This window comes from Suillus subaureus (assembly GCF_016647635.1).
Source record: "Suillus subaureus strain MN1 chromosome Unknown BJ212scaffold_25, whole genome shotgun sequence".
NCBI lineage: Eukaryota > Fungi > Basidiomycota > Agaricomycetes > Boletales > Suillaceae > Suillus > Suillus subaureus.
In genome coordinates, this window is record NW_024538581.1 from 61,611 (window position 1) to 87,794 (window position 26,184).

General features: G+C 42.6%; 13 protein-coding genes across 13 annotated transcripts; 1 reads left to right on the forward strand and 12 right to left on the reverse strand.

The window, feature by feature from the left end:
• Positions 1-666: 666 nt before the first annotated feature.
• BJ212DRAFT_1482853 (uncharacterized protein) lies at positions 667-1,764 on the reverse strand (the record flags this gene model as incomplete). The annotated part of the gene is made up of 2 exons (XM_041340502.1): positions 667-1,040; positions 1,410-1,764. The coding sequence occupies 2 exons, from the start codon at positions 1,762-1,764 to the stop codon at positions 667-669; spliced, it is 729 nt and encodes a 242-aa protein (XP_041190800.1).
• A 1,683-nt stretch (positions 1,765-3,447) lies between these two features.
• On the reverse strand, positions 3,448-4,281 carry BJ212DRAFT_1276051 (uncharacterized protein; the record flags this gene model as incomplete). The annotated part of the gene is made up of 1 exon (XM_041331258.1): positions 3,448-4,281. The coding sequence occupies one exon, from the start codon at positions 4,279-4,281 to the stop codon at positions 3,448-3,450; it is 834 nt and encodes a 277-aa protein (XP_041190801.1).
• A 20-nt stretch (positions 4,282-4,301) lies between these two features.
• BJ212DRAFT_1233943 (uncharacterized protein) lies at positions 4,302-4,493 on the reverse strand (the record flags this gene model as incomplete). Its single annotated transcript, XM_041329518.1, has 1 exon — positions 4,302-4,493. A coding segment is annotated over one exon (192 nt), but the record flags the coding sequence as incomplete, so codon positions are not given.
• An 82-nt stretch (positions 4,494-4,575) lies between these two features.
• Positions 4,576-4,986, reverse strand: BJ212DRAFT_1234391 (uncharacterized protein; the record flags this gene model as incomplete). Its single annotated transcript, XM_041329521.1, has 1 exon — positions 4,576-4,986. A coding segment is annotated over one exon (411 nt), but the record flags the coding sequence as incomplete, so codon positions are not given.
• A 78-nt stretch (positions 4,987-5,064) lies between these two features.
• On the reverse strand, positions 5,065-5,403 carry BJ212DRAFT_1482855 (uncharacterized protein; the record flags this gene model as incomplete). Its single annotated transcript, XM_041340503.1, has 2 exons — positions 5,065-5,270; positions 5,328-5,403. 2 exons carry the CDS (start codon positions 5,401-5,403, stop codon positions 5,065-5,067), a joined length of 282 nt encoding a protein of 93 aa, XP_041190804.1.
• Positions 5,404-5,557: 154 nt separating this feature from the next.
• On the forward strand, positions 5,558-6,032 carry BJ212DRAFT_1301274 (uncharacterized protein; the record flags this gene model as incomplete). Its single annotated transcript, XM_041333106.1, has 3 exons — positions 5,558-5,620; positions 5,673-5,931; positions 5,992-6,032. The coding sequence occupies 3 exons, from the start codon at positions 5,558-5,560 to the stop codon at positions 6,030-6,032; spliced, it is 363 nt and encodes a 120-aa protein (XP_041190805.1).
• Positions 6,033-6,596: 564 nt separating this feature from the next.
• On the reverse strand, positions 6,597-7,314 carry BJ212DRAFT_1301275 (uncharacterized protein; the record flags this gene model as incomplete). Its single annotated transcript, XM_041333107.1, has 3 exons — positions 6,597-6,767; positions 6,817-7,179; positions 7,255-7,314. 3 exons carry the CDS (start codon positions 7,312-7,314, stop codon positions 6,597-6,599), a joined length of 594 nt encoding a protein of 197 aa, XP_041190806.1.
• Positions 7,315-9,181: 1,867 nt separating this feature from the next.
• BJ212DRAFT_1199556 (uncharacterized protein) lies at positions 9,182-9,655 on the reverse strand (the record flags this gene model as incomplete). Its single annotated transcript, XM_041329051.1, has 1 exon — positions 9,182-9,655. A coding segment is annotated over one exon (474 nt), but the record flags the coding sequence as incomplete, so codon positions are not given.
• Positions 9,656-11,663: 2,008 nt separating this feature from the next.
• BJ212DRAFT_1482856 (uncharacterized protein) lies at positions 11,664-12,377 on the reverse strand (the record flags this gene model as incomplete). The annotated part of the gene is made up of 2 exons (XM_041340504.1): positions 11,664-12,314; positions 12,369-12,377. The coding sequence occupies 2 exons, from the start codon at positions 12,375-12,377 to the stop codon at positions 11,664-11,666; spliced, it is 660 nt and encodes a 219-aa protein (XP_041190808.1).
• A 6,117-nt stretch (positions 12,378-18,494) lies between these two features.
• On the reverse strand, positions 18,495-18,770 carry BJ212DRAFT_1276294 (uncharacterized protein; the record flags this gene model as incomplete). Its single annotated transcript, XM_041331272.1, has 1 exon — positions 18,495-18,770. The coding sequence occupies one exon, from the start codon at positions 18,768-18,770 to the stop codon at positions 18,495-18,497; it is 276 nt and encodes a 91-aa protein (XP_041190809.1).
• Positions 18,771-18,839: 69 nt separating this feature from the next.
• On the reverse strand, positions 18,840-19,082 carry BJ212DRAFT_1203730 (uncharacterized protein; the record flags this gene model as incomplete). Its single annotated transcript, XM_041329118.1, has 1 exon — positions 18,840-19,082. A coding segment is annotated over one exon (243 nt), but the record flags the coding sequence as incomplete, so codon positions are not given.
• Positions 19,083-20,553: 1,471 nt separating this feature from the next.
• On the reverse strand, positions 20,554-20,811 carry BJ212DRAFT_1276046 (uncharacterized protein; the record flags this gene model as incomplete). Its single annotated transcript, XM_041331257.1, has 1 exon — positions 20,554-20,811. A coding segment is annotated over one exon (258 nt), but the record flags the coding sequence as incomplete, so codon positions are not given.
• Positions 20,812-21,516: 705 nt separating this feature from the next.
• BJ212DRAFT_1448020 (uncharacterized protein) lies at positions 21,517-22,551 on the reverse strand (the record flags this gene model as incomplete). The annotated part of the gene is made up of 4 exons (XM_041338480.1): positions 21,517-21,621; positions 21,658-21,883; positions 21,920-22,350; positions 22,432-22,551. 4 exons carry the CDS (start codon positions 22,549-22,551, stop codon positions 21,517-21,519), a joined length of 882 nt encoding a protein of 293 aa, XP_041190812.1.
• Between the last annotated feature and the right edge of the window lie 3,633 nt (positions 22,552-26,184).

Genomic DNA, 26,184 nt, shown 5'->3' on the forward strand with positions numbered 1-26,184 from the left:
AGCAGTATGTGGACATTTTAAATGACCACTTGCTGCCTAGCTTGGCAGAATCAGGGATTGATGAAGAAGATATCATTTTCCAACAGGATAATGATCCCAAGCACACATCCAGAAGAGCTAAGGAATGGTTTGAAGAACATAACATCAATGTTCTTGACTGGCCAGCACAGTCTCCTGATGTCAATGTCATTGAACATCTCTGGGGAACACTCAAGAAAAAGCTTCAAGCCTATGAAAACCCCCCTAAAGGAGTATGGGAGCTTTGGGAGAGAGTAGCAGTGGAATGGGGGAGGATCACAGCTGAGGATTGCCAGGAATTAATTGAGAGTATGCCTAGAAGGATAGAGGCAGTAATTAAAGCCAAGGGAGGTCATACAAAATACTAGAATACCTGGTTATTATTGTAAAATACTTGAGTCAAAAAACTGTCTGCATGAGTCACCATTTTGTGAGCCTTGTATCTCCACCATATCTCCATCGATTCCCACGGTGTAGGGCTCAAATGAAAGCCCTGAAGCCATACTACAATGTGGTATAACCATTTTCTTGAGGCATTTGTTCATTCTCACACAATATTATAGATAGTGAAAAATGTCAAAACATGTGGACAGTTTTTTGAGCCACTGTACATCCACAACCAACAAGCCCCTGGCTTGCAGAAAGAATTCACTTGATAATGTACACATCATCCCCTACACAGATCTTGCCACAAGGTTCAGGTGAGTGCACAGAGTAGGGAAATTGGGAAGGATAAAGCATGATGGAAGATATACTCTCTGTCAAGTCCTGGGGAGTTTGGGATGTGAGGCTGAGGAGGGGGGCACTGGACACCATAGTGGGTTGCACTGGAGGGAGGGATGGGGGGAATTCTTCCATTTGCATAGTAGATTCAATTGAATTTCCTTCAGGTGCATCCTCTGAGTCAGTTAAGCATTCCTCAGAGCCAGAGTCATCAGAGACTACAGACTTGAGATCATCATCAGAGGATGGGTCCTGAGAGCCCAGTTCATCGAGGAATTCAGAAGTGGATGTGGCAGGGTCTGCTGAACTGCTACATCAGGGTATGTTCTTGATTGGGCGATATTCATGGATATTTTTGGAGGGGAGTGGTGAAACAAGTTTTGTGAACGAAACCATTGAATCATACCCGACACATTCTAGATTGCCGAAATTGATAATAGTGATTATATGAGAAAATAAGTCGGGTTGCCGATATATGTTGAAGCAGGTAGATACCACACCACCAGAGTGATCATACAGGAGGACTCGGAGATGACGATAGGCATTAGTGAATGATAATATGAGCACAAAGTGCCTCCAGGGCTGTTTGCTCATCATGAGGTAGGCATGGGTGTCTGCAGCCTCCCCAAGCCACATTGCAGGCTTGCACAGACTATGTGTCAGCTCACCAGATACCCTGATATTTCCCCACTTTGCTGTGATGTCATCAGATAGAACAAGGTCAGGTTTGCGCTTTATCTCACTCCTGGGCAATGCCTTGTGAGCATTGGCTGCACTCCATGTGCAAGTTGCATAACACTCACATTCTAGGAGGGGTTGTGATGCTGATAAACAGCCAGCAAGAGCATTCATAAAGGATGTGAAAATTTCTTCGTAAGTTGCACTCTCTGCAACCTCTGGGTCCTGACTCACTGGAGCACTGTGGCTACTACCACCACTAGTGTCTGAGTCCGAGCCACCTCCAGGGGGATTAACTGGAAGATCCCAGTTCCAAGTACTTGTTTCGATGTTGTATAGTGGCATGAGAGAATCTGGCGATAAGCCATGATATTACAATCTGATGTGTTCATTGGGATGGATGATTTTTTTTAGAGGAATTTGGAGTTCAGATACATGAGGGAGAGGGACCTTGAAAGGTTTAAAAATATGAGACAGCAAGTGCCCCAGCAGTTGCGATGCCTCTGGTGTGTCCTCATGCATAACCAAACAATTGAGTTCATCAGAAGTGATTTTGTTCATGGTATGGACATCGCTGACATCAGGGATGGACAACAAGGAGGAAAGTTTGATTCCATTGTCAACTGTTCTGAAAAAGGAAGCCATTTTTTGTTTGGTTTGCACTAGTATGACAATGGTAGGATTGTTTCAGACAGTGCTATCATGTGCTGCAAAGCACAGCATTCCAAGAACTAATAATAAAACAGCTTCTCACCCAAAGCAATTATCTTACTAGTATACATGAGTTAAAAAAAACCAATCTGTGAAAGCTACATGGAAAGAGGGAAGAATGTGTTTTTGTCCCAATATTTATTGAGCCAAAATTCTGAAGCATGTTCCATACTGTTACATTGGGTGAGATGATTGTCTGCACTTGCACCAAAGCAAGGTACAAGGTTGACAGGTGCCCTGAGCTGTGTAACTGGTATGACATCACCCACCCGAGTACCATTTGAGCACTTCACTCATTTAAGTATGTGCAGTTGAGTACTCGGTTCATGATTACTTCCACCTTGTGGAATGATGTCAAAGTGATAGACATAGGTGAGGAAGTGGTCCTTCCATGACCAATATGTGCCAGCTTTTCCAACAGGACGCAGAATCAGCCTAATTTCACCAATGGTGTGCCCTGAGATTTAATAATGAGAATAATAAGCACAGGAGGAGAGAAAAATGTACCATGAAGACCATTGGCAGGCCATGACCATCTCACATTGTCGTTTACAATGACTGGATCATACCAGCTGCAAGTCCAGACACCAGAAGGTGGTGAACAATTCAGGGTCTGAGCAGGCTGCATGACACTAATATCATGCAGATCTGTATCCTGCAATCGAAGCTTGAACCAGACTTGGAGCTTTTTGAATGGCAGTGAAGCGGTGGGTTTAGCTCTCCTAGCCCCCCCAATAGTATGAACATAATCCTGCCCATGAGCAGCTTCGCGACTAAGAAAGTCAGCAATAGCTGGTCACAGGTCTGGAACATCAAACTTGAGAGCTGTGTCGTCAACAGAAATGGATCTAATGGATGGGACATGGGCAAGATGAAATGATGTATGTCTGACAGAGAATGAGCACAATGGCACAGGAACTGTCCCCACCTCCCTGTCCTGGAGGAGCTTTGCAATTGCAAAGTGATTGGTGATGGGGCATGAATGGCCAGGAGATGTGATGGTTGCAAGAAGTTCTGCTGGGATATCATCATTGTCATCATTGTTGACATCATCAGAATCAGGATCACCATGATCTGTAGTCTGCTGATTTGAGCCTGGGATGTTTTCCAGCAGACTCGTTGTGAGGTTGAAGTGACAACATTTATCAGCGTGGTCCAGATGACAACAGACTTGTGAATTGTAATTGTTATTGTTGCTCGAGCATGCGGGATCTTTGATTTCGGTGATGTGTGCGTGTTCTGTAGTGTCAGTGGTCCATTGCATGATAACTCCACTGTTTCAAATACTTGGAACTATACTCTGCATAAGCTCAATCTTCAGGATAAACCAGTTATCGATGACTCTATTACGCTGACTGCAACAAATCCACCAGCTATGATTGCATGTTTGTTGGCGTGAAATTCATCGAGCGCTGCAGAAATGTGTCTGAGAACATTGTCGTCAATCCAAGGTGACTGCACAAGATAGCAAAAGTCCATCAAAGCTTGGATGGCAGTGATCACGGCACTAGGTGCTGCATCTGTGCTAACTGCAATGATTGAGCGCTGGATATCATGCTGAGCGTGTCCTGTGACCTGTTTGAGCTTCGAAATGCCCCCATGAAAATGGCGAAACCCTGTGATGGGCTGCAACACAGAAAAGCGAAAATCAAGCTCTATGTCCCCAACTGCACAAACGAGCCATTTCACATTGTGATCATAAAACTCCCGATGAATGTGGTGGAGAGTTTCAGGAGTGAGAAAATGGGATGGTTCAGAAAGGATCCAGTCTGCAAAGAAAGGGTCGGATACACCATTCAAATGAAACTTCTGAGCTTCACAAAAGAATGCTTCAATATCATTGGGATCAGCCCTTACTCGGGCAATGCGCAGCTGGGCAAGTGTAGTTGATTTTGTGCGAGGCTTGTGGCGGAAAGGGTCTCCAAACTGTTTGTACATTGCCATAGTGACTGGGGAGGTTTTTCCCCCAACAGTAGCCAGCATCATGACCTCCGGAGTGTCAACAATATAGCTTATGAGCAGTGTGAAGCAGTATCGACTGTGCCTGATAGGATTGGATAACATAACTCCTTCACGAGCAGCCTGCTTGAGGGGATGTAGCACGATGTTCAAGCATTCATGGATTAGCCAATCCTCAAGTATGCCTTGCATATGTTTTTTTTGTGAATAAACTTCAGCACAGGGAGGAGGGCAGTAAGAACGAAGGTGTTAGATGACGATTTAAGTCGTGTAGACATGTGTATATTGGTGAGGCTGATGAGGAGGGGATGTGCGACTCTGTCACCGGTCATCATAGAGATATTGGTCTTGTCAGATGACAAAATTGTCCCAAGGAGCATTGCACCTCTTGGGAGGGCTGACTGTTTGAAAACAAGTAAGTACAATAACTCGCAGAAAGAAAGAAAAATGTACCTGCATGTTCCAGGTGTCGTCACCAGTCATCCATTCAGAGTATATGCAGCACAGTCGCTGCGCAGTAGCATACACCCTGCGAGGTGTAAAATCCATTCGATCATGAAAGAAAGGGTGATTTAAAAGGCTCACGATACATTCCAGGGGATCACGCCAATACAAAATGACAGGTGATTTTGTTGGATGTACAGTAGGGATTACTTGGGACATCCAGGGTGGGCCACCAGGCAGCATTTCCACTCGACCACATAGTTCCTTGGCTGAACAAAAAGATAATGGAAGACTCTTGATCTTAACAAGACACTTGTCAGGATAGTAAACACAATGAATAAGTCTAAAACCGACCATCTCGAGTGAAAGAAAGCTGTCGACCTTCACCATGCTCAACCCCAAATGCAGTAACCACAATGCAACCTCCCAATCTTTCCAGCCACTAAACAGGTAATAGTGATTTTCTTTGCAATACATGTTGTTCTCGTCAGAATGAAATGAGTTGAGGAAAGTGTGACCCCTGCCATATGTTTAAGGGGGTTTGGGATGCCAGTCAATGAAGTCTGAGTCAGTCGGTGTCACCTCCTCATGGACTTGATCATCACCCTCATCACTTCTACCCTGAAATACCCCATCCCAGTCTCCAAATCCAGCCCCATCAAGCTCTGGGTCAACATCAGGAATATTTGGTGCGTGGTCGACATCCATGGAGTCTGAGTCTGCAGTACAGATGGACACTGAATGTAAATGAATGAGATCCTGTAGCCAAGTACTACAGCCAGAGCGAGGCTGACTCATGTGTTGGGCAACAGCACCATGGTCTTTGAAGTTGTCTTTGCTGCACAAAGGACACTGGTATGAGTTGGACATATTAGTTATAGAGGTGAGAGTTACATTCTCGGAACCAATAAAATTGTTTTTCTAACATGCCATGTCAACAAATGCATCAGTCAAGCTGAATATCAGTGATTTACCATCAACTTCACATTGCCCTGTTCACTGGCATGCCAGCCTTAATAATACTATGTGTCACTCTGGTAGTGGTATTTTGGACTTGTATGACATAGTCGATGCTCTCAGGTCAATGGTAAGTAACTCATACCTTACGTTGTAAACAATACTCCTTAACATTTTCACAGACAATCAGTGATGCCAATAATCTTGAAGTGAACCTCATCCTGGACCTCACAAGGGCAAGACAGGATGTTGTCAATGCAGAGAAAGTGCTTGCTGACTGTGTGGTCCACAAACACAAAGTCTTGGCAAATCTCTCCAAGCACAAATCTGATATTTTGAAGCAGAAGCTCGCCAAGGTGGATGTAGGAATAGCTCACATGCGGATAACATTTCAAAAACATGGTCTCTCTCACCACAGACCCACACAGAGTGTTTTGCAAGGTAAGTTCTTACAATTCCATACTACCCTACAGTGCTACAACGCTAATGTTATATATTTAGAATCACTCAAATGTCATCACATCATGGTCCAGCTATATTAATGTCGACATACACCACCCACTCAGTCTGTTTCGTTTTCTCTCTTTTTTCTTCATCCCTTTTGCAATCACACACTGCCTGAAACTACTGTTTACCGCATTTTTCGCATTTTTCGCATGTATATATTAATGTAACTTTAAGTATATCAGTACAATAGATGTCATTGCAATGATGATTGCAGGTTGTGTTTGAATTCTGAATTTCTGGTTCCGAGTTTGCACTTGATAAAATTTTGAAACCCATTGTAATTGAATCGAAGTATACTAATAGCGCTACTAGTAGGATGTAATACACTGGCAGTATAGTACTAGTAAGGTGTAAAGTCCTGTAGGGCATATAGAACTGTGAGCAACTGGATACCTTGTAGTCACAAGTGTGCTGGGAACTTGGGGAACTGTGGAGTCTGTAGCTGGCTGGACAGGAATGCAAATGTTGTACTTCCTGTGGGAAAAGTTGTGGTTTACTGATGAAGCACAAACACTAGGTGAGCATGAACTCGTGGGTACATCTAGTAAGGACAATCACATCAACCAGGCTGCATCATAGCTGAATTCTGCACTTTACTATCATTCTTCCCTCGTTCTTTTGCCCAATTGGACCCCTGCCATTGCATTTGATGCATGCAATTTGGAATGCAAGGCTTCCAAGTTGAAACCATTCAGCTGTGGACTCAATGGTTTGATGTCCAGCTTTGACTCATCCAGGATGCAGATAGTGTGTGCATTGAGTTGATAGACCTTCAATTTTATGGTAAGTTACTTTTTTTGTCAAGTTTTTGAGTCTTACCCATTGCTCCTTCCAATTGAAAGTGTACATTGTGGCCCTAACCATGACCAAAGTTCTGTGCCTAAGTTCTGAATACCACTTTTGGGGTTGGATAAGGTCACTGTTGACATCCTGTATGTCCAACTGGTGAAGTTTGGCATTCACGTGTTGGAACAAGTCACCTCCATGATCTGTGAGCACGGTCGGCTTGTAGAAATTGTTAGTTGTGATGCCTTTCTCCCCACTGTTGTTGCTTGGCCCAACTTCTGTAGAGGATGAACCATTGGCTGTTTGACCATCTTCATCTTCTTTTTCCCTACTTAGTACTTTTTTCATGATTCTTGTGCACTTGCCTTGCATAGCTTGCTGTGTAGTTTTGGGCACCTTGAGATATGTTAGCCATTCATCTCATTTCATATAGTGAGTTTTTCTTACCACATAAAATTGCTCAGTACTGACCACAATAAATTCTGGCGTGCTAGAGGTGTCTGTGTCTGTGTGTGCAGTCCACTCCTTCATGTTGATATCCTTGTTCTTTCACTTGAGTTCCTCAATGTTGCTCTGGATGACATCATCCAAGGTAGCAATTTGATTCTCAAATGCGACGTACATCATTTGAGTCGCTTGTGTAGGTTTCCCTAAAGCGAGAACACCTTTAACCTGTGTTCTGTCATCAATCACATTGGGCTGACATGAGTGTTAGCATCAATATGTTACATTGATGTGACCCTCACTGTGTCTGCCATTCCAATGTAATGGTTTCCCATGGCACTGAATCTTGTACCACACTGACAAGGCATTACCTCACTGATCAGATCTGTTTCATATTCAGCTCCATTGTCCTTGCACCTGTATGCAAAATTGCTGGTGTGTGCATTAGTGTCCCAGATGAAGTGTTCTTTGTATGTTGCATCCCCCAGTGATACACCTTGGGGTAGTGCCATTAGTTGCTTTACTACTTCATCATAGAGGCCCCCTTCAATGCAGTTATCATAGTGGGGGGGGGGGGGTCAATGTCCATGGAGTGTGAATGTATGGAGCTTGTGAGCTAGACAGACTTTTGGATATGTGGTGAAGTTGCTGATGGGGTCTGGCGATATTTTTTCTTTGATTTATTTTTGATCACCTTTTATCTTAGTAGATGGGCTCTTTAGTTCATGCAATTTTGTCATTCCTCATCAGCTGAAATGTCCTATTGATATTTTCCAGATCATCCACATCCACATCCATTGCATTGTGCACATTTATGACTTCATTTCATCCTCGATGAGCGTATTCTGCTCATCATTGATACTGTGCAGCTGCATTAACCTCCTATTCATTAAACACCCTATTCTTTCAGCACCCTATTCATCATCCACCCTATCCATTAAGCACCCTGTTTTCTAAGCACTCTTTTTCTTTAAGCACCCTATTTTTTCAGGAGACTTTCATGCATCATGGTCCTTATCAGTACCAAACATCAATTCCTCTCTAGTGTCAACCAGTACCAACTCCTTGTTTATCCCAAACCCTCCATGTCTCTTGACAGACTGATCACCACATGCCTTTGCTCATGGGGCTTGAAATCAGGCTATGTTGAAGTTCCTGTTAGGAATGCTGATGTTAGTGAACACACAGTATTTGTGTCCAGTAGTGATGAGCATTCCAAGCATCTGGAGTTCTTGGTCTCTTTCAATTGAAACCTTCATTGCAATGGCACCCAACATTGCCCATATCTCATACTCAAGATTGCTGAAGGGGGACATGCTGATAATTTGACATGGTCTGATTATGCTGCAGTCATTGCTGCCATTGACCAGTTCATTGGTGGAATATTTTGCTATCTATGATCCTTCTCTCACATTTCATTTTTTAGGATGTTGTATGTTGTTCCTCCCAGTGAAGCAGCTGCTGCCTTTGCCAAGGGCAAGTCGACAATCCAGTCTTAAAAGGCCACTCTTATTCAATGTTTTGTGAAATTGATTTGAAGCCCCCTTTTTTTTGTTATTGCATATTCCATCATTATCTTTACCATCACTCCAGTTATCTGTGTACTTCACGTGCTCTACTGAAATGATGCATCGTGTCTTACATCTTTTGATCATGTATGTTAGCCAAAGAATGCCATGCTGCATGAATATGTAACGTACCTTCGTTATGTCGAAAAAACAAATGATGGAGAGCCTGAAACACTTTCATTTGTGCACTGATCCCCTCCTAAACACTAGATGACTGCATTAGAATCAACGTAAGCTGCGCTGTGTGGAGTGCTAGGGTGTGTGGCTGTGTCATTGAACACCCAAGCTACCTTGCTGTTGTCATTGGTGCTTCGCACTATGTGTGGACAGTAGTGGGTTTTTATGCAGTGAGAAAAGTGTGGCTCAATTTCTGTGATTTCTGAATATAGGCTAAATCCTCTCTTCATATATTTGGCGAGGCCACTGATGGTTGTGAGGTTAGTGGCATCTTGTTTGTACATTCTCGGGTGGATCAAACCAGCCATGTTGAGCGTCCACATGGGGTAAGCACAAAAAATGCATTCTGCTGATATGAAGTTCATGATGACTGTGCTGTGGAATTGAAAAATGGGTGCTGCTGCCAAAGTCAAGTTTGTGACAATGATGTCCACTTTTTGTGTCCTTTTTTGAAGTCGGATGAGCTTGGCTATCCCTGTATTGTTATAAGGACCAGGGGGTGGATGACAGAAATGATCCGTGACCTTGTAACCTTCCGATTCTTCAAAGAAGTTGAGAAGTTGTTCAAATTTAGGGAGAGTGGTATAGACATCCAAGTCATTGATGTTGACTGCGCCCTGTTTGGCTTGCACGATGTTTAGGGCTGATGACCCAGAGATCACAGCACCTGTGCTTTGTAGCAATTCCATGAACTGCTGGATATTGCTAACATAGCACGCAAATATGATCAGCCTTTGCCTTTGGAGGTACTCATTGACTCCAATATGTAAAATAGGGGCTGCACTGGCAAAGAGAGATAGCTCGGCGAGGTCTAGAGAGTCTAAGACATTTTCTCTGAGCTCTTTACAGAGTGAAGTCAAGCAGGATTTGTTTGGCATCATGTACAAAACAGTTCACAGTATTTTTTGAGGTTTAAGGGACACTTAGCATTGCTATATATACTGCAGCCTTGTTACGTCAGCTGACCCAATTTGCTATCATTGGTAATCACTGATATCTGTCATACATATGGCATCAAAACCTTTCCATCCATGAGAGACCTGTAATGATCAACCTTCCTTTGCATTAGCAAATTGTTTCACCTCTGTTAAGAACCATGCTCAAAGGAGAGAGAGACTGACTCAGAGTGGCTTGGCCTCAGCTCATATGCTGTGCCCCTTACCTGAGTATGTGCCCTTCATTTCATATGTGGTCTGATGATGGTCTGATGAAGTCCAGAGGACTTCCAGAGGCTAGCTACTCTGGTGGAGTGCTAGAGGACTTCTGGAGGAGTGCAGGAGAGTTCCCACTGCAAGGTAATACTTCTACAGGAAACAGGATGGAAGGATGGGAGGTCCGAAGGTCTGGAGGACAGGAGGACAGGAGGACAGGAGGCAGGATGATGGAGGACAGAAGGACAGGATGTCCAAAGGTATGGAGGGCGGAACGTCCAAAGGACAGGACATCCAGAGGTCCAGAAGGAATAGGGGCTATATTGGATGAAGTCCGATGTAGAAGCAAACAGAGGTAGACTACCCTTAGGTAGAGTCAGAGAGATAGGAAGTGGACCAAAGTCCAGAAAGAGGGTAAGTGCTGGAAAGGCAAGACTCCAGTCTAGGGAAGCAATCCCTAGACTTGGGACAGAGACATAGGGGACAAATCTGAAGGTCCAGAATTCTGGCCTATGGAATCCATCCCTAGGCCTTATGGAAAAGGACAAACTCAGATGGACTGAAGTCCAGAAGAAGATTGGCCAGATAGAACAGGATCTAAGATGATATTCAAACTGAGGAAACTACAGGAGTATCTACAGGGGTTATATACTGGAGACTATCTGAGAGGATCAGTAAGCAAAGGAGCAAGGATATGTATGAGCATGTGGAAACACATTAGTAAGTAAGACGGAACATAACTAAATGAACTCAGAGATGAAGATTTGTACAAGGATCAATCAGCAAGACAGAACAGGAGGTAACCGAAAGCCGGAAAGGCAGAGATGCCTAAATGGGGATAGGTGCAGGATATTGGACAGAGGGTGGGAATAGGTCCAGAGATCTGGGGATCTGGAAGACAAGGTGGATACAGGACTGGGATATGAGAAGGTGGATATAGTCCAGAATCTGAGATGAGGTGAAGTCTGGATGTCTTGCTGGATGGAGTGCACATAGGGTGAACAGGATAGGGTGGTACGGATCCGGCCAGCAGTGGGGATCCAGAGGTCCGGAGCTCAGGGGTAAATCTGGAGTGGAGTCGATCCTACTGAGGTGTGGAGCACACAGCGGAAGGGGATCTGGCAATGAGTTGGATATGGGGTCCGGATGTAGGCTCGGAAGGCGTGGGAATATTATGGAATGTGAGTCCGGATTGTGGGATATGACAACCTCTCTCCTTTAATGAACACAGTACAGGTGCCTCATTTCATCTCACCCTTATTGCTCAATGTGCCAGCTGTCATTCCCAGTAAGAACTGGTTGTGCTCAAAACAGCCAGGGTGTGCCAGAATATGCTTATGGTAGTAGTTGAGGAAAAAGCATTGATCAGCACATATGTATGTTTTTCTTCGCATTCACATATGAAAATCATACCAGTGCATATTAGAGCATGCATTTGATTCCCTGGGTGAATGTGCTCATGTTGGCTGTGATATGATTATGCTCAGATATTGTTTGATTGTGCTGGGATATAAAACATGCCTGTAGCACTAGCACAGCTCTAACACACTACTGAAAGCAATGAAAATATGAAATAAAACTGGGAGAACATGATGAACACAGCATCAAAAGTGTACAAGGTGGGGATCAAAACAGTGTTCAAAGTGTCTGGGACATCCTCACCCAGCTTTGCAATCAGATCTTCCAGTGAGGCATTCCTGAGTAGGTGCACAAACTCCATGGTTTCCTGCATTTTCGGCAGTGCTGCACTCCAGATGAGCTGGTCAATATCAATATTAGGCCTCATTCTAGGCCCAATATCAATCTGAATTTCATTATCAGCAGGAGGGATGTCACAGGCAGGAAGATTGTTGGGAGCAGGAGGGTCATTGGGAGTAGGAGGATGGTTGTCACAAGCAGGAGGATGGTTGTCATGAGCAGGAGGGAAAAGCTCATTGTCACCAGGACCAAAAGGTTCATCATCAGTGGAAGTAAACACCTCATTGTCACCAGGAGCAGGAAGGTTGCTGGGAGCATGGAGGTCATTGTGAGCAGGAGCAAATAGCTCATCACCAGGAGTGGAAGGGTTCTGGTCACCAGGACTGAAAGAGTTCTGGTCACCAGGACCAAAAGGCTCATCACCAGGAGCAGAAGGGTTCTGGTCACCAGAACCAAAGATTTCATTGCCAGTGGAAGAAAACAGCTTGTCATCCTATAAATTATGTCAAACAGGTACACAGAGATACCTGTAGTGGTGAACACATACCTGGGCCATACTGGGTTCAGTCTGTTTGGCTCATTTACAGCATCCAACTTTGTGCGATGATTCCACATTCTCTCACACTCATTTAGCAAGACCATGAATTGCATCCAAATGACAAGCATTTGGAGGTAGAACTGGTGCACTGCTCTCTTCAGGTAAAGCTGGAAAAACTGGTATACTGTGTCCATGTAGTGCTTGGCCTGTGCACATCCTTTCTCTTTCATCTTTGGTATTGGCTTCTTCTAAGTGCCTGCACCATGTCATGGCCAAAACCATGTGAGACTGGCCTTGATTATATTTGCTGCAGACACAGACATATCAGGGAGCATCATCAAGTTGCTTGAAACTAGAACTTGTGTACATTCTATATAAAATAGTCCCAGCATTCATTATAATATTTGGAAGATGTACTCACCTTGAAGTTGTGTGACAAATCTAGACTTTGATGTCTGTCCTGCACGACCTAATTATGCTTTTTGATGCAGTTACTTGGCAAGGTGAGTAGAGCTTGGATGTGTGCACATTGGCCAGATACTGGTACTAGTAGTGCCAAGTACCATACTACTAAGTTGATGCGAAGATACAGCCACACTACATCATATTGATCACATAGCTTGCACATACTGTAATGTGTGTGCAATGTGCAATTGTGCAATGCAATGTATGCAATGTGTATACGACGCAATGTATATTGATGCAAAGTGATATGAAATTACAAACCAGCACAAACAGCCACAGGAGGAAAGCAGAAATTCAGCCTTCAGCATATCCTGGCTGTTTCAAGCACAACCAGTTCTTACTGGGTGTCATTAGCAGCTTCGCCCAAGCTTTGATTATGTTGCAAGCCAGAGCTGCCTGAGGCCAGGCTAAAGCCATGATTCTGGGGTTAAGCAGTTCTGGAACATCATTACTAGTAAGTCATACTAAATTGGAGAGGATCAAGGCATAATAGTCAAACCACATAATTTATTGTAAGTAAATAGTCAACCAATAAAGTTTCACATGCTAATAACTTCGCGGATAGTGCACCTCAAGGAAGAATTGGTTGCTTATGCTGCTTCTACCACAAATTTTGCTCCTGTCAGTGTTTGTGTGTGATAGGTGCTAAATCATGATGTATTAGTTTGATATCTTGCCAAGGCAAAGTTTATATGACATCACCCCAGGATTACATCTGTGATCAAGTGTCTCCTGGATTGACACCATGACCTCTGCATGATTGTCAAGATGTGTCTTCATCACCAGTACATTTCCATACAGCATAAATGTGTTTCCATATCCCACAATATCACTTCCAAGTGATGATAAGGAGTAATTCTTTCTGCTTTCAGCACCATTTTCATGACATATGACCAACCTGAACAGTAATGGCTTTTAGTTTGATGGGTGGGTCAAATATGCATTTCTAATCATGTTTGGGTGGATCAACATAGCATCACGTCCAAATTCATTTACCCATGAGTGTGTGTACAGATGATCTGTTGTGTGTAGTTCACGAGTGTTGACCAGAAGAGGTATAGGCACTAAGAATGGCCTGCCACAGCTAGTGGCATAAAGATTCCTCAATGTCCTCCCCCGATTAACTATTTGTATGTGATCAGGTTTAGTATGCGAATACATTTGGTAGATGTCTAGTCAATGTACTGGATTACCTGCTAAAGTGATTTTTGTATGCAGGATATCTTCATAGTCTGATGGACTGTGCCTTGGAAGTTCAGGACTATGCAGATGAAAAGTGCATTGTACACTTTGACAAACAGTGCTGAAGCACCAATAGTGGTGCTGCCCATGGGTGTACCATGAGGTGTTATGTGTAAAGTTGGAATCTCCCCCTTCCTTGTCAGTCCAGTCAATGAGAAGGCTTTGGCTTTTGTCATTGACACTGTGCCAGGGTGTTAGACAATTTTGGCTGCACCCATGTTTCCATTGAGTGGTAGATTGCAAGTATTGCATTCCCATGTCAATGTACCATTGTGCCTTTGCAGTGTCCGATTTTTGCATGGTAGGTGAATTGCATTCAAGCACAATGTGGTCTAATGTAAGCTGTGGATGGGCACAGAAAACACCGCCCCCAGTCACATAACACATTTCTACAGTGTATCTTCCTGTCAAAACCACTGTAAGGATGCTGTAATCAATGCTTTCAGTGATGCTGATTTTAAGGTGAGATTGTGATGAATGATAGAATGTGCAATGAGAGTTCACAAAGTCATCTACAGACAGTGCGATAGGTGGTTCTTGAGCCTGTTGGATTGTGTGGAATTCATTCCTCAATAACCAGTGGTGTAGTTGGTCTGTAGCGCCTCTTGGCACTGCCAAATTGAGATCTTTCAGATGCCACAAAGCCAGATGGGAGATTAGTGATAAAGCTGCAGACCCAATAATCACTGTGCCACTACCAGCAATAATGTGGTCAAATTCAGTCAATGATCCAGCAGCATAAGGTTGGAGCAAATTGAGATAAGCCTCATTGTGAATGCCTTCAACAATGCGGTGCATAGTTTTGCATGTACAAGACAAGTTGTGAAGGTCTGGGAGACTGAGATAAATGCTGATTTGTTGGCTTGATTTAGGTGACAAGGCCACTGAGTCAAAACACTGTCATGAGCCATCACCATTAGGTATGATAAGCTGTGGCCAACATACATTTATATATGGCTGTGTGTCATTTGGCCATGATATGGTAGAAGTTAAGGTGATAAAATGATAGGGGCCACTTATGCTCACTGAGACTTCATTTAGGAGCCTGCCATGGGTGATGAGATCATAGTTAGGAGTTGCAACTGTCACATGGCTTTTTACCAAGATGTTACTTGTGAATTCTTACTTGATGCTTGGTGTCAAACAATGAAACTTGTTCTTGTGAGAAATCAAACCAAAAATTAAACATTGCCAAAATGTAAATATACAAGCAATATCATGCACTTCTTATGCTGCTTCGATTCATAGGCATTTACGCATGATTCCATCAAATAATTCATCATTTGGTCAACTCTGTCAATGGAATAAGCTGCTGTACCCAGGTCTCAAAAGCCTAACTCACTGGATAATGCACTCTGCAACCTCCTGGACTTCCCATGGCAAGATATGTCATGGTACACATTTTTCTGTGAGGTCATGCATAATGGCGAGCATGTTACCACAGGGTGGGGTGAGAGGGAGATATCACCTCTTGTCCTTGTAAAAAGGACCTACATGATATGCTGATGGCATGGTGTCTAACACATGATCATGTTTGCGCACAACAGTGAATGCACAGTCATTCATTACCATCATATTCCTTGTCATAGTGCAATCAATGATGTTGTTTGGTTCCATGCCCCTTTTGCGAATGAATGGATGAACATTCAAGTCATTGATATGCCTGAGGACAGTGCTACCTTTATCAATATAAAGTGGTACTGGATATGGTCGCATCATGGCTGCTCCAAAAAGTAATCCCATAACATGAGGTAGTCCCACCTGACAACTATCAGTTTACCATGCATCTTTTGAGTGTTTTGGGTTAACCCACATTACAGCTGATCAATTCTTTGATTCACAGTTCGATACTTCACACAGTATATGCACCTGAATGTGGATCAGGATCTTGGAAAATGTTGTTCCAGCATGAAAGATTCACACAATGACTTGTCAACCTCCATTGAAGGTCCTGCCCTTCTGCAATTTTTGCAGGGGTGACTCCATTGTGCCATGTGACAAAAAGACCTTCATCCATGTGACACCACAGCATTGGACATTTCCTGACACAAGGCAGTGTCCAAAAGTCATTGCAAGTCTTCACTTTGTACTCGCGCTCAGCAAAATACTGAGCGCTAGATGATCTGGGATGAGCAACAGGCAGAAATGTGACCTGGCTGTCCAGTAACTCCAGATAGCCACAAAAGAGACCACTGGACAAAATAAACATGCAGTCAGTTGACAAGCAATGGGCAAGAACCACTGGCATGATGGAGTCTGTAGCACTATTGATGAGAGCCACCTTCTTGCCATTTTTTTCAATATATTCATAATCGTACACCACCACGGCAGATGTCGGTGTATAGAACATGGGTGATCCACCATCAGCAAATCCAAGGCATTCAAAAAAGGTGGCAAGAATGTGTTTAGCATAGCATGGTGTAGCAATGTGCAATTCATGTTGGTGTATTGGCGATGTACCATACAATACAATGTCGAGTGCAGAACTTCCTAGTAGAACAGAGTGTGTACTGTCCAGGATGGCATGCAGGTGATTACTTGCATCACCAATAGTATGCATGAGGATGCAGTTTAGCCTGTCATTGATCACTTTATGACTGAGCATTGAGAATAAGTAGTTGACTGCAAAACATCGGACTATGTCCAGGAGGTCCATGAATTGAAGCACATGGATCCAAACATCAACAATAAGTCCTGCTGCAAAATAGATCAATAAGTACATCCATGAACATTTTTGCAAAGACCTACCCATAGTACAAGAAAGAAGTGAACAACACAAACTGAGATGGTATTTTGCTTTTTATAATCAACAAAAAAAGGGAAAGGGGCATTTTTTTCCTGTTTGCTCCAAAGATATTAGATAAGCAGTCTCGATTAACACAAATAGATATTGGCATGGCGTCACAGGAGTGCAAAGTAGAAGAGGTGAGTGATTTCACAGCACATTGAGTAGAAATTGTTTGTGATATGCAAAAGATACTAAAGCAAATGTCAGTATGACCAACAAAAACATTCTTGCTGAACAATGTTGGGCAGGGAGAAAAATAACAACCCACCCATTCTGGCCATTGAAAGGTGTCATGAAATTGGCATTGCTGAACCCACTGCCATCCTGTGCATTCATGATCACAGCATCTGATTCCTCACTGCTGTGCTCAAAGATGTACTGCTGGAAGTTCCCAGCCTCTTCTGTGGATTCATTCCTGTCACAATCTGTCATATGAAAAAATAAGACATAAGTGCAAGTAAAACAGACCAGTAGGTTAGGATGTAGAACAAGTTGCTTGTGTAGAAGAGTCCAGTCACCATTGCATTGGTATGGGACATTGTAATATGCTATGAGGAAGGGAGAAATGGGAGGCCCACTCAACCACTTGGTGGTCTCCTTGGTGGCCTTGCTCTTGTGAAGATCTGCCACAACCTTGCCCTTCCTAAAGTGACCACCAACTTTGTTGATGGAGCAGGACAAGGCACTAAAGTTTGCAGGCATGAATGAGGAGAGGGGAAAAAGTTGAGCATCCCCAAAATGAGATTCAAGGAAGTAAAAAGGCATGAGGCTATCACTGGCCCAGTCCATGATGGACACAATACGGTGGGGAAAAGATGCAGAGACTGTGGTCTCATACCAGTTGTTCTTCAAGTTGACTTTGAAGTATGTCATGGTCAATATTGGGTGAAAGATCAAAGAATGAATACTACTGAGATGTACAAGCTCAAGATGCACAGTGCCATCTTCAGAGAGTACCTGGATCCAGACAACAGAAATGTTGACTTCACCAATAACTCCATGTGCACCGGTGATGGTGAGTTTTTCAGCCTCATCAGAAAGGAAGCCATACAAGTGAACCATAGTCATACTCACCAAATAATCATCGGAATGAGCATGGATGTCCTGTGTGAGAGCAGGAGATGAAGCAGCTGCAAGAAGGAAAGTAAGAAGTGCACAAAATGCATTTTTGGGACTTGGGATATGGTCATTGAAGGAGGGGGTTGGGATGGAGTGGATGTTAGGGAGGGCTACACAGTTGGAAGAGTGAATGTGCTCTAACTCTGGGTGTGTGCCATCAAGGTATATCTGGCCTGACCAGGAGGAACAAGTGAAGTCAAGTTGTGCACAATATTCTATGTGGTGACCAAGGGCATGTGATGTGGGAATCAGGCCGACAACATCTCAAGTTGTTTTGTTTAATTCAATCATCATTTTTTGCAGGGCACTTGCTTTGCTATGGTTGAGCTATTGGCCATCTGTCCAACACTGCCTGCAATGCCTGGTTCCTGACTAAGCTTTCTTTTTCATGGACGTCCCATACCAATGGTGTCAATCTCTGCTTGTATACTGTGCAGTTGGCTGGAGAGCTGCATCACAGACTGCCATGGCTCACATGCAATTGCCTTGATCTTGACAATGTCTGCACAACCTAACATAGATCACAAATGTAATATTGCCTGTGACCGTTCATCTTCATCTGTTGTATGGTCGATAAGTGTCTGCTGCGCAAGTACACCCTGGTGTTTGGTTTCCATATGCATATCCTCACTCTGACGACAACAAATCTTCTTTTTATTGAAAGGATGGAGCACCAGTAATCCATCTAGTGAGGTCACATGAGACAGCATAACATAGGGAGCCTCTGTTCCAGTGCAGCCTTCAAAATCCACAATGGTGCGCTCAATAGTCTGTCCTTGTGCTTTATGAGTAGTCATGGCAAAACCCAGCGAAATTGGAAGTTGAGTGCACTTAATGTGGCATCTCTTTCCACTGAACAGATTCTCAAATGACATGTCAACTGTGTCTGGCAAAACAACAGATTGATGAGCTTCAAGATGAGGAAGGGGCTTGCCTGAAGTAGATGGAGTATCAATGACACATGATGTAGCATGGTGATCACCATTTGCATCAACTGAAAAACAAATGCTCTTCAATTTTCCTGTACAACCATTCACAATTCCCACATTGACATTGAAGTTTTGACTAATCATTACAGGCATGCCAATGACAAGTGGGATTTTTCCAAGATGCTGAGAAGTTGATCCTGAATGTAGACCAATTAAATGGGAATGTAGGTCAGAGGAGTCAATTAATTGACCATTATGCTTGTCAAGACAGTGATACCAATGTACAGGCTGGTGTGTGAATTCTGCATATGACAATGTCGCTTGTTCATTAATAACATCTTTCACATCATTGGTAGACACAATAATGGGTGCATCAAGCCACTCCCCAAATGCCCAGGTCAGTCTTACTTTAGATATCATTCTATTAGATAACAACTCATAATCATCATCAGAACAACTACCAGTCCTCAAATGCTCAAGAACTTCAACAAAATGTGCATTATGATCTCCGCTTTGCTGCATGATGGTTTTGAGTAAAACAACAATAGTGACCAACAACCATAGTAGTTTACCAAACATGCTATTCTGTCCCCAAACAGTGGAGACTGCATATGTGATCACCTTACGATGCAAAGCTCATTGCCCAACAGGTGGCAGTTGTGCGAAATCACCAGCAAACACAATACTAATTCCTCCAAAAGGAGCAGAGTTTTCTTTTGCTTCACACAGAGCCTCATGAATTTGAACAAGGAAGTTACAACTGATCATCAAGACCTCATCAACAAGCAAATAATCAATGTTCTTCCACATGGCAATGAGATCCTGTTTGGATTTTCCTTTACTGCCTTTCTTCCTTTGTTGATTCAAACTTAATACAGAGTGCAGTGTCATGCCCGTGATGTTGCAAGCAGCAACTCCCATAAATGATGTCAAGCAAAATTGCCTTTCTTCACCTCACCTATTAAAGAACTCTGTCACAGCAGTGATAACATGCAACTTTCCTGTCCCTCCAGGGCCACCCAAATACATGTGAAGTAGCTCTGGGCTCTGTGTCAATGAATGATCTGCTATCAGAGAAAATGTGTGAGCCTGCTCTTTGTTTAGACCATACTCCAAAATCATGGCTGATACATATATCAACTGCTACAGGTTCCGCCACAAGTGGTTTGGCATGTTGCACAATCGATGGAACCACATCTGGTATGGTATGTGATGAAAAGTTGCCAACTGCCACCCAGAAATCATTCCCAGAAGACATCTCAACATCTGGTGCACACGATTCTTCAGGCAATGGTTGCACATCACAATTATGCTCAATGACATGCTGTTTCCATGCCTCTCTCCTGAGCTCATAAGCATTCTGCCATTCATCTTCCAGTGAAAGATTATTTTTATCCACTTCATTGATATTGCTGTCTGTTGAATTGACACTGATTGCTAGTGCCAAATCTTTGGCAATAGAAAATCGGCCTGCTATTTCCATATGATGCAAACAGTCCAATGTCACATCCCACTGTTGAGATTTCTTGATGGACAAATTCTGTTTGATACACTCCATGTGTGAAAGAATATCTTCCTCATTCAGCTCATTATCTACTGATTCTTCTGCATATGTTGTACGCTCTAGGACTTCACTGCAAACATGATTTGATCAATTGGAAGAACACTGATGACAATTTGTAAAATGGTCATCTCTGCTATCTTTGCATTCATGTAAGATTTGCATGTGTTTCATAATGAAAATTTTGTTCAGCAGACAATCCATACTGAAATTTTCAAAGGCAGCCAACCACGTCTCAAACATGCCACACAAATCATTGATTGTGGTCCAAGGTTTGAATAATATAAGCATCATCCAGCAATATCTCTCTCTCACCTCAAGATGATCATGTCTCAGTAGTGATGGACCTATTGGAACAGGAACATAGCGCCTGTCTGGATGACGTATGATGAGACAATGTGTTTGGCTCTCAGAGTGGCTGTCACACAACTCAAAGGATCAATGTGAACATGACTTATCCTTCATGATGTCTTCTATCAAAATCTGATCGTCATGCTTGCATTTGTTTTTCTCATTTCTAACAGAACTCATTGTGCAAGCATTGTCTATGTCCATGTAATCAAAACCTAGACCATCATCAAGTCCCTCTTCCTCTATGTCTTCTTCATCAGGTGTATCCGTGCCAGCATCACCTTGGATCCATTTCATTTTTTGTTTCTCCACTTGAGCCACAGAATCCCATACACACATTTCATGAAGAGCTAAAGCTCTTAATTGATAGTCTTCCACTTGATTTGCTCTAGGATTCAATATCATGTCATCATCTACAACCAAAGCAACCTCATCATTGGCCAAAGCACCATCTGCAATGTCTTGCAAAATATCCTCATCTGCTGTTAACTGCAACAAGCATTCCCAGTCATTTTCTGCATCTTCTGTTGAATGCATTTCTTCATCCTCAGACACTCCAACCTTTCCATATCCTTCATCATGCAACTGCTTAGGAAGGGGCATGATGGCATCAGCATAGTTTTCAAAAGAAGTCCAAAAGAGGTTTTTATACTCATGACTGGTATAATGGTCACCAAAGTCCATCAGATAAGCCGCAACTTACTATACTGACAACTCTTGGTGTGAAATCATAGCATGAGCGCTCTTCCTAATCAGCTCCTTTGCCCTAATTGCTATCTCATCATCTGCAGGATCAAACTTGGATAGCTTTCACCTTGCCAGATCTAATGCAGCATATGCAACATGAGCTTGCAATTGAGATTTGGTGATGTAATCCATGATATAATACAATATTGTTTTTGCTGGTGCACCCAAACCAATGAACTTAATGTCCATGTTGCAATGTACAGCTTCCCACATTGATGAGTTGAAATTATTTACCATGCCATTTAAACAATGTAAGCAAATCTCCCCTGTTTCATCATCAATGTAGCTGCTTCCACAATAGTGGCTTTCATCAAGGTCAAATCTACACTCTCATGGATGGGGAGGTCTCTTCCAATACTTGAAGCACAAGAGGTTGTGTTTGTGAGTCTGGCAAGCTTTCACCAAGTGATGCAAGTCATTTTGATGCACTGTTGTAGCCCATGGATCTTCCTCATTTGAGATTGGAAAGACGCCATGCACTGAACACAGATGATGCACCATCAATGGGACTAAGATATCAGGATCTGGTTCAGAAGGGATGTCATTTGATATAGTGTCATCTAAAAATGCCAACAACTGGTCACAAAAATTTGTATCTTTTGCTTCCATGATATGTTGTTTAATTTCATTAGGATCATGACCACCTTCCAGCCACACCATCATGTGACAATGCAACGTGCCTTGACCTTGAGACTCGACACACCCATAATACACCTTCACATGACCAAGGATACCCTCAACAGCTGTGCCTTTTGACTTATCAAATCTTAAAATGGTGCTAAGAAATGACTTAATATACAAGTTAAAAAACTTCACTGTGGCTGTTGGGTTGTGAGCAACCAGAATAGATTGCCCCCAAAAGTCAGGTACTTTGTTCAGGAGCATATCATCAATATCTATCTCAGATCCTGCCAAAAATTTAACAATAGGATTGTACACATCTGTGGGGTTAATTGTGATATAAAAGTTCAGCAGGCCTTTGTCAAACATCAAACCTTAAATTTGGTTGCGCATCATAGCTTGCACTGAGCCACTTCCTGGAACATGAGAGGTGACACCATTCACTTCCTTTAACAGGTGATGCACTTTCTCTTCTTTGGGAGTATAGGTTGTAGACAAATCACCCTTATAAACATGTTCAGCAACCATGTGAACTGCTGATGATGATACTGTTGCAAAACTATCTGATATCTTTGCAAATGAGGTGCACTTGATTTTAAACTGGTATGTAACAATGATGTCCTCCACTGTAAAATATTAAACACCACAAACAAAAAGGAGTAATGCTCTTGAAAATGCTTGTCTGCTAAATTAAAAAGGTGCTTCACCTGGTGTTTAAATGATAGAGGACATGTACGGTGAGGATGTTCAAATCCACCAAGACCATATGGAAACAAAGTAGGATAAATTTTCAGGAGTAAATCAGGGTTGACATATTCATTCATAGGACTGAGTCCATGCAGAACTTGAATGAAGCCTCCACCTTTCTGTTTCACATGACAGAGGGCAGCCGCATGAAGCTCATGAGATGGAGCATTACCATCAACATCAGTCACCACTACATGCTGAAAAACATCTGTGTCAGGCAAAGTGTTTACACATCCTTCGACCACATCACTAAGCTCAGGGGCTACATCATGAAAAGAATCTCCTTCACAATCATTAATACTGTCATATCACGAAATAAGTACATCCTCTGCTCATTGATCATCTACAGGAACAGTCTCAATATGAACTGGTAAAATGTCTTCCTTGCCCAAAGAATCTAAATGGCCATGATCGATGGTCACATCAGCATAGAGTGTATTGTGTTCACGCAGCCATATCAAAGCCGACCTAACTTTTTTTCTGCATACAATCAGCGGTTTTGCATGCTTTCACAGCCAATCAACAGTGGGTGGAGATGAACCAACAAATAAGATGCAGGTTGGTGTCACAATCTCTTCAACTGGTGGAGGCAGCACTTCTAACACCTTTGATGGATGCTGTGGAAAAACAATCATGTTTCCTTTCAAGCCTCTTTGAGCATTTGGTATGTGACACGACTCCTCCCGCAAATGCAAAATGAAGCATTTCGCTCTGCACAGCACTATCATCATTTCTTCAGCAATTGTAAGGTCCTGTAACTGAGAAGGAAGTGGGCCAATAAAATTGTGATTTGCCAAAGCCAATGGTGGCGTCTTTCCCCTTTTCAGCAATGAGGCACAGTCCCTGCAACAATATATGCCAGTGGGGTGTTCGGTCTCTCCATTCTCAAATGACAACCCCTGGCTTTCATACATAACATGATCAAAGATGTTCTCTCAAATACTGGATTCTGTCAAATCTTGGTACATATAATGTTCATCAACAACATGGCCTTTACAGTGGCTCAAAAAACTGTCTGCATGTTTTGACATTTTTCACTATCTATGATATTGTGTGAGAACGAACAAATGCCTCAAGAACATGGTTATACCACATTGTAGTATGGCTTCAGGGATTTCATTTGAGCCCTACACCGTGGAAATCGGTGGAGATATGGTGGAGATACAAGGCTCACAAAATGGTGACTCATGCAGACAGTTTTTTGAGCACATATTAAAACTATATAAATCATCATTTATGACACCATAACAATCATGCCACCATTAAATAAATTATAAAGTGGTGTCATTATGTCATTTTAAAACCATATCTAACTATACAAACCAAAAATTTCCATATGTCATGGTTATATTCACCATGAAAGCCACCCCCCCTGCTCAAAGAGATAATATCCTCTCTCTTTCCTATTCTGGCCTCTCTGCTTGTCAAATTTCCTCTAGAACTGGAGTATCCAAGTCCACTGTGGCCAAGTTCATCAAAGAAAGTCACGCAGACAAGGAAAACTTCTGTGAAGGGCGTTCATCCAAGCTCACCTCTACTGATAGGAGGGCTATTATTCAACATATCACTACAGGAAAGGCTGATAATGCTGTCCAGGTCACCTATTACATCAATTCCACCATCACATTCCCTGTCTCTTCACACACTGTGAGAAACATTCTCAAGACAGCTCATCTCAGGTCAGTAACAAGGAAGAAAAGGCTTTTCTCTCTATCACACATAAACAGAGATGACTAACCTTTGCCTTAGCCCATCAGAATTGGATTACATGGACTGGAAGCATGTTATATGATCATATAAGACCACAATAAATAGGATTGGGTCAGATGGCAAGGTATATATGTGACAAAAGAAGGGTACTAGTCCTCTCTGCATATGTGTGATAGAGAGGAAAGCCTTTTCTTCCTTGTTACTGACCTGAGATGAGCTGTCTTGAGAATGTTTCTCACAGTGTGTGAAGAGACAGGGAATGTGATGGTGGAATTGATGTAATAGGTGACCTGGACAGCATTATCAGCCTTTCCTGTAGTGATATGTTGAATAATAGCCCTCCTATCAGTAGAGGTGAGCTTGGATGAACGCCCTTCGCAGAAGTTTTCCTTGTCTGCGTGACTTTCTTTGATGAACTTGGCCACAGTGGACTTGGATACTCCAGTTCTAGAGGAAATTTGACAAGCAGAGAGGCCAGAATAGGAAAGAGAGAGGATATTATCTCTTTGAGCAGGGGGGGTGGCTTTCATGGTGAATATAACCATGACATATGGAAATTTTTGGTTTGTATAGTTAGATATGGTTTTAAAATGACATAATGACACCACTTTATAATTTATTTAATGGTGGCATGATTGTTATGGTGTCATAAATGATGATTTATATAGTTTTAATATGTGCTCAAAAAACTGTCTGCATGAGTCACCATTTTGTGAGCCTTGTATCTCCACCATATCTCCACCGATTTCCACGGTGTAGGGCTCAAATGAAAGCCCTGAAGCCATACTACAATGTGGTATAACCATGTTCTTGAGGCATTTGTTCGTTCTCACACAATATCATAGATAGTGAAAAATGTCAAACATGCAGACAGTTTTTTGAGCCACTGTATGTAGGTGCTTATCAGGATGATTCAAGAGAGCAACATCAAATTCTTTAAAAGATAACAGTTGTCTCTCCTTAACATTATACTTTGCTGCACACACAAAGCAAACAAAAATAGCTAGCGCTTCTGAACTCGTTTGTTCTTGAAAAATCTCAATGATGCACCTTTTCCTATCCTCTGATACAACATGTGGCCAATCCACAGCAATTTGTGCACATTCTTGATCAATTCTATCATGCTCACATTGTTTCTTAGTGTGATACACGCATGCGTGCTTGCCCTTTGTAAGGCCACCAACATGAATCTTCAAGCGGTTTCTGAGCTGCAAGAGACTGTCATATCATTGTACTCAACACTGTGGCAGCACAATAGGTGCAACAATGGCTTGTGTGCAATGGTCTTGCGAATTGAATTTAATAGGTGAATTTGGAGATCTGTCACCTGTTCACTTGTGTCACAAAAACCATCAGAACTGTCAGCAGAAAAATGCAGCATGGTATTGTTATCTGACACACTGCCAGTGCAATACTCATCAACTATGTGATAACATGAGTCACTATAATGCTGTGCATGCAAAGCACACTCACCTTTTGACATGTGATCAATGATCCTATCCAACAACTGATCCTTTGTGCCCACAAAACACAGACCATGCCAAG